Source organism: Coregonus clupeaformis, chromosome 20, assembly GCF_020615455.1.
Source record: "Coregonus clupeaformis isolate EN_2021a chromosome 20, ASM2061545v1, whole genome shotgun sequence".
Classification (NCBI taxonomy): domain Eukaryota; kingdom Metazoa; phylum Chordata; class Actinopteri; order Salmoniformes; family Salmonidae; genus Coregonus; species Coregonus clupeaformis.
This window is the reverse complement of record NC_059211.1, coordinates 50,966,641-50,979,605: the sequence shown is the minus strand read 5'-3', so window position 1 is coordinate 50,979,605 and position 12,965 is coordinate 50,966,641. Positions and strand designations below refer to the sequence as shown.

General features: G+C 44.1%; 1 protein-coding gene across 4 annotated transcripts in view; it reads right to left on the bottom strand.

The window, feature by feature from the left end:
• Positions 1–12,965, bottom strand: part of ivns1abpa (influenza virus NS1A binding protein a) — a 53,324-nt gene that overhangs the window by 10,167 nt on the left and 30,192 nt on the right. For 2 of the 4 annotated variants that reach the window (XM_041840518.2, XM_041840515.2), the window contains exons 2-7: positions 10,422–10,701; positions 9,905–10,044; positions 6,393–6,562; positions 5,755–5,830; positions 5,479–5,652; positions 2,316–2,441 (exon numbers count right to left, since the gene is read on the bottom strand). In XM_041840518.2, coding sequence (XP_041696452.1) covers positions 2,316–2,441; positions 5,479–5,652; positions 5,755–5,830; positions 6,393–6,562; positions 9,905–10,015 — 657 coding nt within the window. In that variant the 5' untranslated portion in view covers positions 10,016–10,044; positions 10,422–10,701. Of the gene's footprint in view, positions 1–2,315; positions 2,442–5,478; positions 5,653–5,754; positions 5,831–6,311; positions 6,326–6,392; positions 6,563–9,904; positions 10,045–10,421; positions 10,702–10,946; positions 10,971–12,965 lie in introns of those variants that run through there. The other 2 variants (XM_041840516.2, XM_045205549.1) reach the window with 2 other exon arrangements.

The window sequence follows — 12,965 nt, the reverse complement described above, 5'->3', positions numbered from 1 at the left end:
ATATCTTAGTTCTTAAAATTGGTTAAAATTAAATGCAGTTCCAAAATAAGGGGTTTGGCTATAAATAATGAATGAGATGGCACGCCTCATTGAATAGTGAATTATGACGGGTGTACCGAGTATGTGAGGGGGGGGTCTTTTCAGTGGACATGGGTTTCTGTGAGTGGGTATGAGTTTCTGTGAGTGGACATGGGTTTCTGTGAGTGGACATGGGTTTCTGTGAGTGGGTATGGGTTTCTGTGAGTGGGTATGGGTTTCTGTGAGTGGACATGGGTTTCTGTGAGTGGACATGGGTTTCTGTGAGTGCTCTCCACTGGATGTCAGTGGAATGTAAGTCAATTAGGTTGTATGCATACTTTACAAAATGTAAATACACTACCGTTCAAAAGTTTGGGGTCACTTAGAAAATGGCCAGAAACAAAGAACCTTCTTCTGAAACTCGTCAGTCTATTCTTGTTCTGAGAAATGAAGGCTATTCCTTGCGAGAAATTGCCAAGACACTGAAGATCTCGTACAACGCTGTGTACTAGACGGACGAGTTTCAGAAGAAAGTTATTTTTTGTTTCTGGCCATGTTGAGCCTGTAATCAAACCCACAATTGCTGATGCTCCAGATACTCAACTAGTCTCAAGAAGGCCAGTTTTATTGCATCTTTAAATCAGCACAACAGTTTTCAGCTGTGCTAATATAATTGCAAAATAGTTTTCTAATGATCAATTAGCCTTTTCAAATGATAAACTTGGATTAGCAAACACAACGTGCCATTGGAACACAGGACTGATGGTTGCTGATAATGGGCCTCTGTACGCCTATGTAGATATTCAATTAAAAATCAGCTGTTTCAAGCTACAATAGCCATCCATTTACAACATTAACAATGTCTACACTGTATTTCTGATCAATTTGATGTTATTTTAATTTCTTTCAAAAACAAGGACATTTCTAAGTGACCCCAAACTTTTGAACGGTAGTGTATGTGTAAGTTAAGCAGGCCTGTGTGTGTGTAGACAGATGGGAGCTCAGTGTTGCTTTGGCTGTAGAGAGAGAGGGGAGAGAGGGGAGGGAGGGGAGAGAGGGGAGGGAGGGGAGAGAGGGGAGGGAGGGGAGAGAGGGGAGGAGGGGAGAGAGGGGAGAGAGGGGAGGGGCTGCTCCTATCCTCCCTCTGTTCTCCCTGTTTCTCCCTGACTCATTACCCTGGTGGCTCAGTCTTGGCTCTTCAGTCTGCTCTCCTGCTGCTGTTAATAAACCTGGAGGAGAGACAAATCAACGGGGAGGAACGGTCGTTAGTACCGGAGCGCTCGCCTGACACACACACACACACACACACACACACACACACACACACACACACACACACACCCACCTGCTACCTGCTCAGAAAGAAAAGGGCATCAGTGAGACAGAACAGAGTGAGGGACCTGCTCACATCTTTCAATGCAAAAGAGAATAAGACCAAAAGTCAAAACACTGTGGGTGGATCCAACTGATCACTAAAACAGAACAGCAACACAGCTCTGTCTCTGCTCACCTCTAGTTTGCAGTATGCCAGGTACACTGTACTGCAGAACTAAAACATTAGGAAAGAAAAGGAGAGAAAAAGAACAAAAAAGAACCACCACAGTCCTAACACAGCGTGCCATGACCTTGGGTTTGGAACAGTGCCTTAAGACGGCCGCATGCTTCCCAGCCGAAACAGTTCCTGCATATATTATGACAACATTTTGTGATGTTTTTGTCCGTGTTGGACTTCAGGAAAGGGTTTTTCAGGAAAGGTTTTTTTCAGGAAAGGTTTTTTTGGCTGTTCGGGCACCGAATTTCTCTCTCAAGACTAGCCGAAGTCCGTAGCCGAAGTCTACGTCCCCTCGTCGGCGATTGGTCAACAGTAGGGATTCTTCAATAAAGTGCCTGTTGTCATTTAACGAGAGACGACTACTCCTCATGCACATTCTTTCACTTGAGAAGTACTGCACCAAACATCCTAGTCAGATGCAAAATTGCGAAACGTCAAAATTCATGACAGTTTTCTTGAGTCATCTTCGATTAATTCTGACTATTTTGAGGAAGTGTATACTGGCTACAGCATCTCAAAATGGACAAACAGTACCATTGGCGTTTTTTTCTCGTTTTTCAAGTGAAGGTCTTTTAAAGGAGCACACTCGTTCAGTTCGACTAGCCGAGCTCGGCTAGGCGCCAGCCGAACTGAAGCATGCAGACGACTTGTTAAAGGAAAGCAAGAGAGAAGAGAGGGAAGGTGGGGAGGTAGCGAGGGATATGGGTTGGATGAGTGCAAGCTAAACTCCAGCTACAGTACTGACCTCCTCCATCAGTCTATCCAGTTGGCCTCCGTTCTCCCACAGACTGCGCTGGACCCAGTTGAGCACCTTGTTGTAGAGCTTGCCGTTGCTGGGCAGGCTCAGGCTGTCTTCCAGCATTACTTCTAACTGTAGGCACACAGACACAAGAGGTGGCAAATCAAAAAGAGGTTAGAAAAAGCCATCTAGGATCAACCCCATCTAGGATCAACCATGGCTAGGGTGTGCTTTGGTCATACCACAAATCACAAGAAACTGAATCATTATTAAACCATCATAGTCTAGCTGTCACAAAAAAGGGTTGTGTTTCACCTCAAACTAGAGACAAAGAAGACTATTAAATCAAAACCAGTAACTGGGAAATCCAAAGTACATTCTGCAGCACCAAAGGTAATACTGCCTAGGGATGTGACAGTCATGGAATTTTGAAAGACTGTTATTGGCCAGACAAATGCGGTCATCGCAATAACGGTTTTTGTTGTTTAAGACTGACATTTTCTCCTCTCCTCCTGGCTGCATGCGCCGCCATAGAAATAGAATAGATAGAACAGGAATCCCCATTCAAGTCAATGATGGCATAATGGGTGGACTGGCGGCCATTGCGAGTGTACAAATAGGAGCAAAGCAGGAAGTGTACCCATCAATATGTGCGGTGATTTGTTGATTAAACTCAACTGACATTACAAAAATACATTTCACTGCATCAGTTACCATCATTTGAATGAACATTCTACATTACCATGGAAATTATTGCATCACAATACCATTTCAGCCATTGTGTGTGTACTCATGAGTTAACCTGTCAAATCAGCAGGGTTAGAGGTTCCAAGCCGGTTTTATTAATTATATTTCTATGTGTGTTGCGGCTGCAGGGAAGGGGTGTTGCCTAGGCAACCGAAGACTTGTTTGCTACAACACCTTGCTTGTTTCAGCAAGGAGCAACAAAGTTCCATCATGTTGTTAAGAGTTCATGTTAGCGCAGAAATTGACTTAACCACAAGAATGCCCGGCCGTCCCTTTTTCAGTCAGCTTTTTTTTACATTTTTTTTTTTTTTTACATGTACGGTTATTTTATTTTCATGGCTGTCTTCATCCATAACCGTTGGTTACACGGTCATTGTGCCAGCCCTAATAATAATGCAACTAACTGTATTTGAAGGCCCTGAGTAACAAGTTGGGTTAAAGCCACATTAACCGATGCTCCATCACAGATAATCTAAATGAACGCATTTTGAGCCAGGATCAAATACTGTATCTGTGTAAATGCAAAAATGGGAGCTAATGATTTAGATATGAACGTCCACCAAGACATTCAATAATTGTTCAATGATTAATACATATTGGGCGAGATTCAGAGCAGGAACAGCTAACATTTCTACTAAGATTATTTATCCATGTTTGTCCTCCAACGGTCAATAGAGCAATCAGTTGATGCCTTCTAGGCAAGATAAAGACCAGTATAACTACTGCAGCGAGGCTGCTCAATAGAGCTGGGACGATAAACCAAAAATTACCGACACTCAGCGTTGGACATTAACCCCCGCAACCCGCCAGATACGGGTATATTTTGTCATTGGTGGGTAAGGAGGTCTATTTCTCCAGCCATGTTGGCGGGTGGTCATCCAAAGGCCACACGTAGAAGTTAGTCGAATTGATAAGAAAGGCTACTAAAGTGTGACTTTGTCCTTGTGTTTCTTGGCCAGTTATATCGTTTTGTTCACAACCTAACATTAGGTTGTTTTCAATGTTAGATTGAGTTTGCTGCAACGGTCTGCTACTAGGAAGACATCAGTCTGAGATTTATTTCATCACAGACAAGCGAGTGCCCAAGTTACCACGGTAACGGCCAGTCCCTTAAAGTGGCCGCTGAACATTTGTCTCACCTAATGATTGTGCTTGATTGAGCATGGATCACTCCTAAAAACTTTTATTCATTAACTTTTAGTAATTTCTTATCATTAAAACACTCAAATACTTGAATTGTTCTCCTAGATTTATTTGTGTGCTTCTACATTTCTACTTAGGAGCACATCATGTACTCCTTGTAAAACATGTCAGCGTAGAGCTCTGAACTATAATAATAAATAAGCTGTATCACACTCAGCCTTTTGTGGCAGGGCAGGACCTTTGTTTTGATGTGCCCGTGGAGCGGAGCAGAGCGCGCCATTTGCAGTGAATAGGCCTACATCAAGTAGCCTAGGCGTAGCGCTGGAAAGTTTCTGTATGACATTAACCATCATTTACTGATTGATTAATCAATTAGACTACATGGCTATCGAGCAACAATATCATATTTAGAGTTAGCAATCTAGCTAAGTGTTTTGAGTTCCCACTTCCTCAGGTGGTAAATAATATAGCCTATAGGCCAAAATGCAAAAAGACGTCTTCAAATTCTCTGAAGAGCAAAAAATAAATTGTATAATACTGGATCCTATTTTGACAGGTTGCACATCAAAATATCAAATAATGCATTCCCTGGATATGTTAGATGAAATAGCTTATTTAAAATAAAATAAAAATCATAGGCTACCATCTCAGTGGTCTTACTTCGCACTGAAAAAAATAAAATAATCTAGAGCCCTGCCGCTAATGTACAGTAACTGTCCAAAAAACATTTGTAGTTTATTTATTTAGTTTACAATTTATCGCTGATTTATTGTTATCACAAAAAAAAAAAAAAGTATATTTATCGCGCTATGGATTTTGGTTCATATTACCCAGCTTTACTGCTCAACCCAACATCATCATCTAGAATATCATACTCATTTTATGAGGCTTTGCCATGTAATAATCTAAAGAAAGCACAACGGCATAAGTTAAAAAGCTAAAAACACGGTGCTTGGATTAGTTACTCAAGACCTATGAAGTTAGCTACTGTACAGTACATTACTGTACAGGCTTTTCCCATGCTTTCTCAACCAATCCTCAGGGCCCACCACTGCTTCCATACATCTGATGTATCCCAACACCAGCACACCTGATTCTAATTAACAACAGCTTGCTGATTAGTTGACTAGTTTCAGGTTCCTGGAGTTAGAATGCATCACATACTGTACATGGACCGACAGGTGGGTCCTGTGGACTGGGTTAAGAAAGGTTGCAGTAGACCATCTCTCCACCCAGCGAGAGGGGCAGAAGCTGGACCCTGTGCCCAGGGAGGGCTCACCTTGAGGCGGGGGAGTTTGAGGAAGTCCTCCTGCTCGGAGACCTCCAGCAGGTGTTCCTGGATGTAGGCGTCGATCTTGGCCAGCATGCGGCCATCTCCCATGCAGCTGGCAAAGTTACGGAAGGAGATGGCGGTCTGGGAATCCATCTTAGACAGCAGGTAGTCGCCACAGATCTGACCAATCAGAGAGTAGATAAGTGTGAAACTGACCATTGGGACTGCATTAAAAACGTACAATATGGAGTATCAGTAGTTGAAACAAGAGAGAGATCCTACTTGCTTGACTCGTTCCATCTTGAGTCTTTTGGCTGCAGAGTAGACCTCCTTAACCAACGCCTTATCTGCCTTCAACCTGTAAGAAAGACAGACAGTGTAGTGGTCAGAGGTTTGAGGTCATGGTACTTACTGGGCAGTGTAGGCGTGGTTAGGGGGTTAAAGGTCATGGTACTTACTGGGCAGTGTAGGCATAGTGTAGTGGTCAGAGGTTTGAGGTCATGGTACTTACTGGGCAGTGTAGGTGCAGTTAGGGGGTCAGAGGTCATGGTACTTACTGGGCAGTGTAGGTGCAGTTAGGGTGTCAGAGGTCATGGTACTTACTGGGCAGTGTAGGTGCAGTTAGGGGGTCAGAGGTCATGGTACTTACTGGGCAGTGTAGGCATAGTGTAGTGGTCAGAGGTTTGAGGTCATGGTACTTACTGGGCAGTGTAGGTGCAGTTAGGGGGTCAGAGGTCATGGTACTTACTGGGCAGTGTAGGTGCAGTTAGGGGGTCAGAGGTCATGGTACTTACTGGGCAGTGTAGGTGCAGTTAGGGGGTCAGAGGTCATGAACTTACTGGGCAGTGTAGGCGTAGTTAGGGGATTAAAGGTCATGGTACTTACTGTGCAGTTAGGGGGTCAGAGGTCATGGTACTTACTGGGCAGTGTAGGCGTAGTTGAGCAGGATCTCCACAGCCTCTGGGTCCAGGTCTTCGAAGGTGACATGGGACACGCCGTGAGGCTCGATGTCGCTATTGAAGATCTCAAACAGATAAGGGCTACAGCAGGCCAGCACAGCACGGTGGGCCATCAACTCATGACCACACACCTACAGGAGGACAAAAGGTCAGGGGTTAGGGGTCAAACTATACAGGTCCTTCTTCAGAGGTTATATCAATAAAAAATAAACCCATTTTCAAAAGAGAAAGTGAGTGTCAGAGACAGAGACAGAGGGATAAGGGGAGGGCGGGGACTAGAGTTGGACGATGTAATCATTTGTCCTAATGTGATCATGTACCCATAAAACATTGTGATATATGACGCTATCGCCCCTATGCAACTGTGAGAAAGAATGCTGTTGAAGGCCTGGGCAGAGGCTAAGTGCAGGCAGCGGCAAATTTTTTGTGATATTATTTTCTGGTGGTGTCTGTCTGGTGCGCACATGATGGAGCAGTGACGGTCTGATGAGGAACAGGCTGTCTTAACATAGTGAGCTAGGTTATAGGACTACATCATGATGGAGCAGTGACGGTCTGATGAGGAACAGGCCGTCTTAACATAGTGAGCTAGGTTATAGGACTACATCATGATGGAGCAGTGACGGTCTGATGAGGAACAGGCTGTCTTAACATAGTGAGCTAGGTTATAGGACTACATCATGATGGAGCAGTGACGGTCTGATGAGGAACAGGCTGTCTTAACATAGTGAGCTAGGTTATAGGACTACATCATGATGGAGCAGTGACGGTCTGATGAGGAACAGGCTGTCTTAACATAGTGAGCTAGGTTATAGGACTACATCATGATGGAGCAGTGACGGTCTGATGAGGAACAGGCTGTCTTAACATAGTGAGCTAGGTTATAGGACTACATCATGATGGAGCAGTGACGGTCTGATGAGGAACAGGCCGTCTTAACATAGTGAGCTAGGTTATAGGACTACATCATGATGGAGCAGTGACGGTCTGATGAGGAACAGGCTGTCTTAACATAGTGAGCTAGGTTATAGGACTACATCATGATGGAGCAGTGACGGTCTGATGAGGAACAGGCCGTCTTAACATAGTGAGCTAGGTTATAGGACTACATCATGATGGAGCAGTGACGGTCTGATGAGGAACAGGCCGTCTTAACATAGTGAGCTAGGTTATAGGACTACATCATGATGGAGCAGTGACGGTCTGATGAGGAACAGGCCGTCTTAACATAGTGAGCTAGGTTATAGGACTACATCATGATGGAGCAGTGACGGTCTGATGAGGAACAGGCCGTCTTAACATAGTGAGCTAGGTTATAGGACTACATCATGATGGAGCAGTGACGGTCTGATGAGGAACAGGCCGTCTTAACATAGTGAGCTAGGTTATAGGACTACATCACGATGGAGCAGTGACGGTCTGATGAGGAACAGGCCGTCTTAACATAGTGAGCTAGGTTATAGGACTACATCATGATGGAGCAGTGACGGTCTGATGAGGAACAGGCCGTCTTAACATAGTGAGCTAGGTTATAGGACTACATCATGATGGAGCAGTGACGGTCTGATGAGGAACAGGCTGTCTTAACATAGTGAGCTAGGTTATAGGACTACATCATGATGGAGCAGTGACGGTCTGATGAGGAACAGGCTGTCTTAACATAGTGAGCTAGGTTATAGGCCTACATCATGGGCTGGATAGTAGCAGTCTATCGTCTTCACAACTTGATAATAATTGCTTTATTTGCCTCCTAAAATAAATAATATTGTTTGTTCTATCCCCCATAAAGCTGTGATTGAGAATAGCCTATGCTATAGACTTTCATTCTGGTTCATTTTGAAAGCCACAACAACACCGACAATACCTTCGTCTAGAATATTTACTTTTGAGATATATTTTTTATGTTAAATAAATTAAATCTTTTTTTCAGAATCTAGACATACTCCATATTTTAGAGCACACTATAAGGAGTACAGTAATCCCTCGTTTATCGCGGGGGTTACGTTCCGAAAATGACCCGCGATAAGTGAAATCCGCGAAATAGAAAACTTTTTTTTTTTTACAATTAGCAACTATTACATGTATACAAATACAGTGACTCACGTGTAGGCCGTTTCACTGCTCTTCAGACTGGGCCGCTGCATCCTGACTGCGCTCTGCAGTGTTCTCTTCTTCTGAAGCCCGCGTGCAGGTGTGTTTGTTCGGGGAGAAGAACATAGTGATAGGCAGCTGTTGTCGCTCTTTTTTCTTCTTTGCAAAAAGATCCTTGTACACCGACATGCCACCATCGATTACGTTGGAGAACTGTAACGAACGGCTCATCAAAGGGTCCCATTCCTCAGCTACTCGCTTAAGTTCAGTGGCCATTCGCACCATGGTTGCTAAGCGACCAAGCGTTAGTCCTTCCTCCTCATCTCTCGTGTCCTCTTCTCCCTCTTCTCTTTCATCGTCGCCCATCCGCAGGTGCTTTTGTCGGTCCAGGCCGTTTGCTCGACATTATGGGTTTAGGAGATGTTCGCAATTACAAGATAATTTGGCCAACTTAATGTAAATTTGCCAAGCTGTTTTATGTACGTACACATAACTGCACGAGACGACAAAATGATAGCACAATTCGTAGCATGTTTTGATACAAGAAGCGGGAGTGAGTTTTTAGCGAATCAGAATGCAGAGCACAATGCACCAAAAAAAAAAATATGCATTATGAAAATCCGCGAAATAGCGAATCCGCGATAAGTGAACCGCGAAGTGGCGAGGGATCACTGTATAATGACAACAACATGTCTGCATCATGTACGGTTCACAGATCATAGGGTCTTACAAGAGGCATGTATAGGTCTAAAAAGGGCCTAAAATAGCCACTTTCATCATGATTTTCAACAAAACAAAAAAATATATACAAATGTCAAAAGCACAACAAAACATACCTTCCTCCCAATTCAGTTTCTATGTGAGAATTGCCAGAACAATCTGAGATACCAAACATATGTGGGCCTTCTGGCATGGAATCGCCCAATAAGAGCAAGTGAGGGATTGAGAGAGAGGTTAGTAATGTGGCCCTGCCTCTCTCTCTCTCTCCGGAAGAAAAGTACTACAACACCATTTTGACATCAACAGGAAATAGGAGAGTAAATATTGAACTCCTGTCCAATGAGATTTTATCTTAATTACACCTTCTGAATTTTCTGTTTTCCTTTTACACATCACACTAGCTTGACTGACAGGGAAATATCTAGCTTTGAGGATGGTGGATTAACCTATAGGATCAAACATGTGATTGGCTTTAGGACAACCTGTTTTGCCTTTAGCGAAGGAGAACAAGTTGTCAAAACCTGGAATCTAAAAAAATACCTCTGCATGTCTCATCCTCCCACTCCCCCTCTCCCCCTCGTGTCACAGGTGCTCCTTTATTTTTCAAGTGAGCCCTGGCCAAGGAGGATGAAAAGAAAAAGGGGAGAGAGATCTTCACGTACCTGCAGTCTCACGTCACAGAACTGTCCGCTCTTTCTCAGGGCGTTCATTTTGGCCACAGTGGAATCCAGGAAAGTCTCATCTTCAAAGATCAGATAACCGTTAGGAATCATCTTCACTGTTTAAATGTTGGGGTTAGAGCCTGACGAGTGGGGGATGGAGGACGAGGGGAGGGGACATGAAAAAAAGATTAGTATCACAGTGACATCTACATTAATTTTTTTGTGACCAACTTTTTATTTTGTTTTGTCATTTTATTTTCCCCCAAAGCATGCCTCCCACCCCTTCCCATCCTGCAAGGTTGCCCATCAGTTCCCCTCCCACCCATCAATCCCCTGAGTCTCCCCTTACATTCCCCACCCGCCCTCCCACCACAACGACCAAGGAATTGTTCATAAAAAACTTGTTTGATTAATTCATGATCACAATGAGGATTTTGATTAGGCACATGCGCATTGTGTGTGTGTGTGTGTGTGTGTGTGTGAAATCTGCCTCATGCATTAGTAATAATTGCCTTACCTAATACAGAATGACGTAACACCGGGGAGTGCTACTGGTATCAGTAGAGAACAGGGGCCAATGGGAGAGAAGACAAAGTAGACCGAGACCACAAGGGAACCCAAGTCTTCTTTACCAGCGGAGGAGAGGGGGATGCCAGTCGTCCAGAGGGGTGTGAGCCGGAGGGAGGGGGGCAGCCGCACCGATGCAAACTATCAGGCTTGAAGCGACCGTAATCAAGTCCTCAGGATCCCGTTGGCTATAGAGTCAAACTTTTTCTGTGTTGGTCATGCATTATAACCTGGAGGAGAGAGAGGAGGGACGAGAGAGAGGAGAGGGACAAGAGAGGAGAGAGAACAAGAGGAGAGAAGAGAGAGGAGGGACAAGAGAGGAGAGAGAACAAGAGAGGAGAGACAGGAGGGACAAGAGAGGAGGGACGAGAATAAATTAGTCAACTAGATTACACCAAACTGCAGTGCACACAGATAGAGAAATAGAGAGATAGGATAGCACCACTGGTTTGAAACTAAACTAAAATTAAATTACTTAAAGTATGCTCAGAGCGCAAAGGTCTGAAGTCAACCCACGCGTTGAAACCGGCATCATGGCATGTCCAGCAGGCAGGCAGAGTGACCTGCCGCAGTCAAGCACCACTGACAGTCCAGTCACTAAAATAGTCACTCAGTAGCATTAAGCCCCTCCCTCCTTCTTTCCACTCCTTCAGTGTCCCCATCTCAAGTCTTTTCCAGGCATATGGCCTTTGTAGTAAGGCCTGCCCCTCTAATCCCTGCCCCCTCCACCACGTGCCAACCAGCCCAGCCCAGCCACCAGCGCCTAATCGGTCTCAAACTAACCCTCTTCCAAGCATACCCCAATGTCTTAAGACATGCCTTCACCCTGTTACAGCTCTCGAGTAGCTAGCACACCTCAGGATCCTCCCTCATCCAATCAAAATCCACCATTAAGGACACACCCACAAGACCACAACCCAAACCATTAACTGTCCTCCATTTTATGCAGGGGCTAAAATTAACTTTAGTCCACCAGCCAAAATATTTTTCCGGCATAATTACATAAAAAAACAGAAATGGAGGACCATGCTTTCTAATGTTTCTAAAACAAGAAATGTATTAGTAAGAAGTAATGTGGTATATTGCTAAATTTCATTCAATTTTTTTGTGACCTCAATCTTTTAATCAAAATGTTCAGCTGCCCCTTTAAGGGCGGGAGGTTACCTTGGTAACCAGGCCACTCGAGTCCTGTCAATGTGTGTCTGTGTGTGTGAGACTTGAGATCTGACTAGGGCTGGTCGCTATCAGTTGAAGCAGCAGACCCAAACTAAAGTTGAAACACAACAGAGCTTGTGAACAAAACAATTTACATAGCCAAGAAACACGAGGATCTCACTTTGTAGACTTTTGAGTAAATTATACCAACTTTAATGCCAGAAACAGTGCTTCCAAAAATGAATCCATCAGCACTTCATTCACTGCGCACAGCTCACTGCCAGGCAGCGTTTCAGCACGAGGTGGGATATAAGATTCCTATTTCTTTGTGCAATTAGCAGCCATGAAACAAAACAGCAGAAATACTTTGAAAACAGCTACTGCAGCATTTTTCTAACCCTAAGTCGCACATGTGCTCATTCTTGACTTCTGACCATTTCTATTCGCGAATATAATGCTGACTGTAGAGCCCTGCAAATTGACCACCCGCCAACGTGGCTGGTGAACTAGACATCTACCCGCATTTGACGGGTGTTAATTTCATGCCCTGATCTTATGGTATGCCTTTGCATTACAACAGCTATGCTATTGGGTGGAATGGAGACATACTCCTGAGTCAGACTACCAAGCCCTTCGTGAACACGGCTATGCTATTCCACCTCTCAGTATGAATTAAATCAAGGGTTTCTCAAACTCTGTCCTGGGTGTCCTAGGTGATAAATCACAGCAATTCCAACGGTTTTATCAGTGGAGACATGGAGGGAGAGGCAGTGTAGCAGCTGCTGCATGTTGAAACCCCACACAACAGCAGGAGAAGGGAGAACGGGGGACGGCCATGAGTTCTAGAGTACTCGAACGGACGTCAAAACTCGATCTTTAACCAGAGATCACTTTTTTTTTTTTTTATACTGTAATACTATTTGGTGGAATGTGCTTTGTGGCTGCCCGAAGGGGCAAATGAAATTGTCTTTAAGCTAACTTTAATTTGCTCTAGTGTTCCATTTCTACATGTGCATTTGCGGGGAACAACTAAAAGAAACCAAGCATCACAGTTCTTCTCCCTAAATTCCCTTTCCCCTCCATGTCCCATTCACTCAATTGCGTTCCGACCGCTCCCGACACAAACGCGTGCAGAGTGCACACACAAGCTACATTGCTTGCCAAATGACAACAGTTTTATCTCAAACTCAAAATGGACTGGTTGATTGAAGTAGAAAAATGTGTTACAACAACGAACTTCAGTTTTGGAATAATTGTGTCCAGTCAATGTTTTGGTTAGGCTACTTTGCTCCATATGGAATTGTTATTCCATTTAGAAAATTCCAAAGAACAGGCAAAA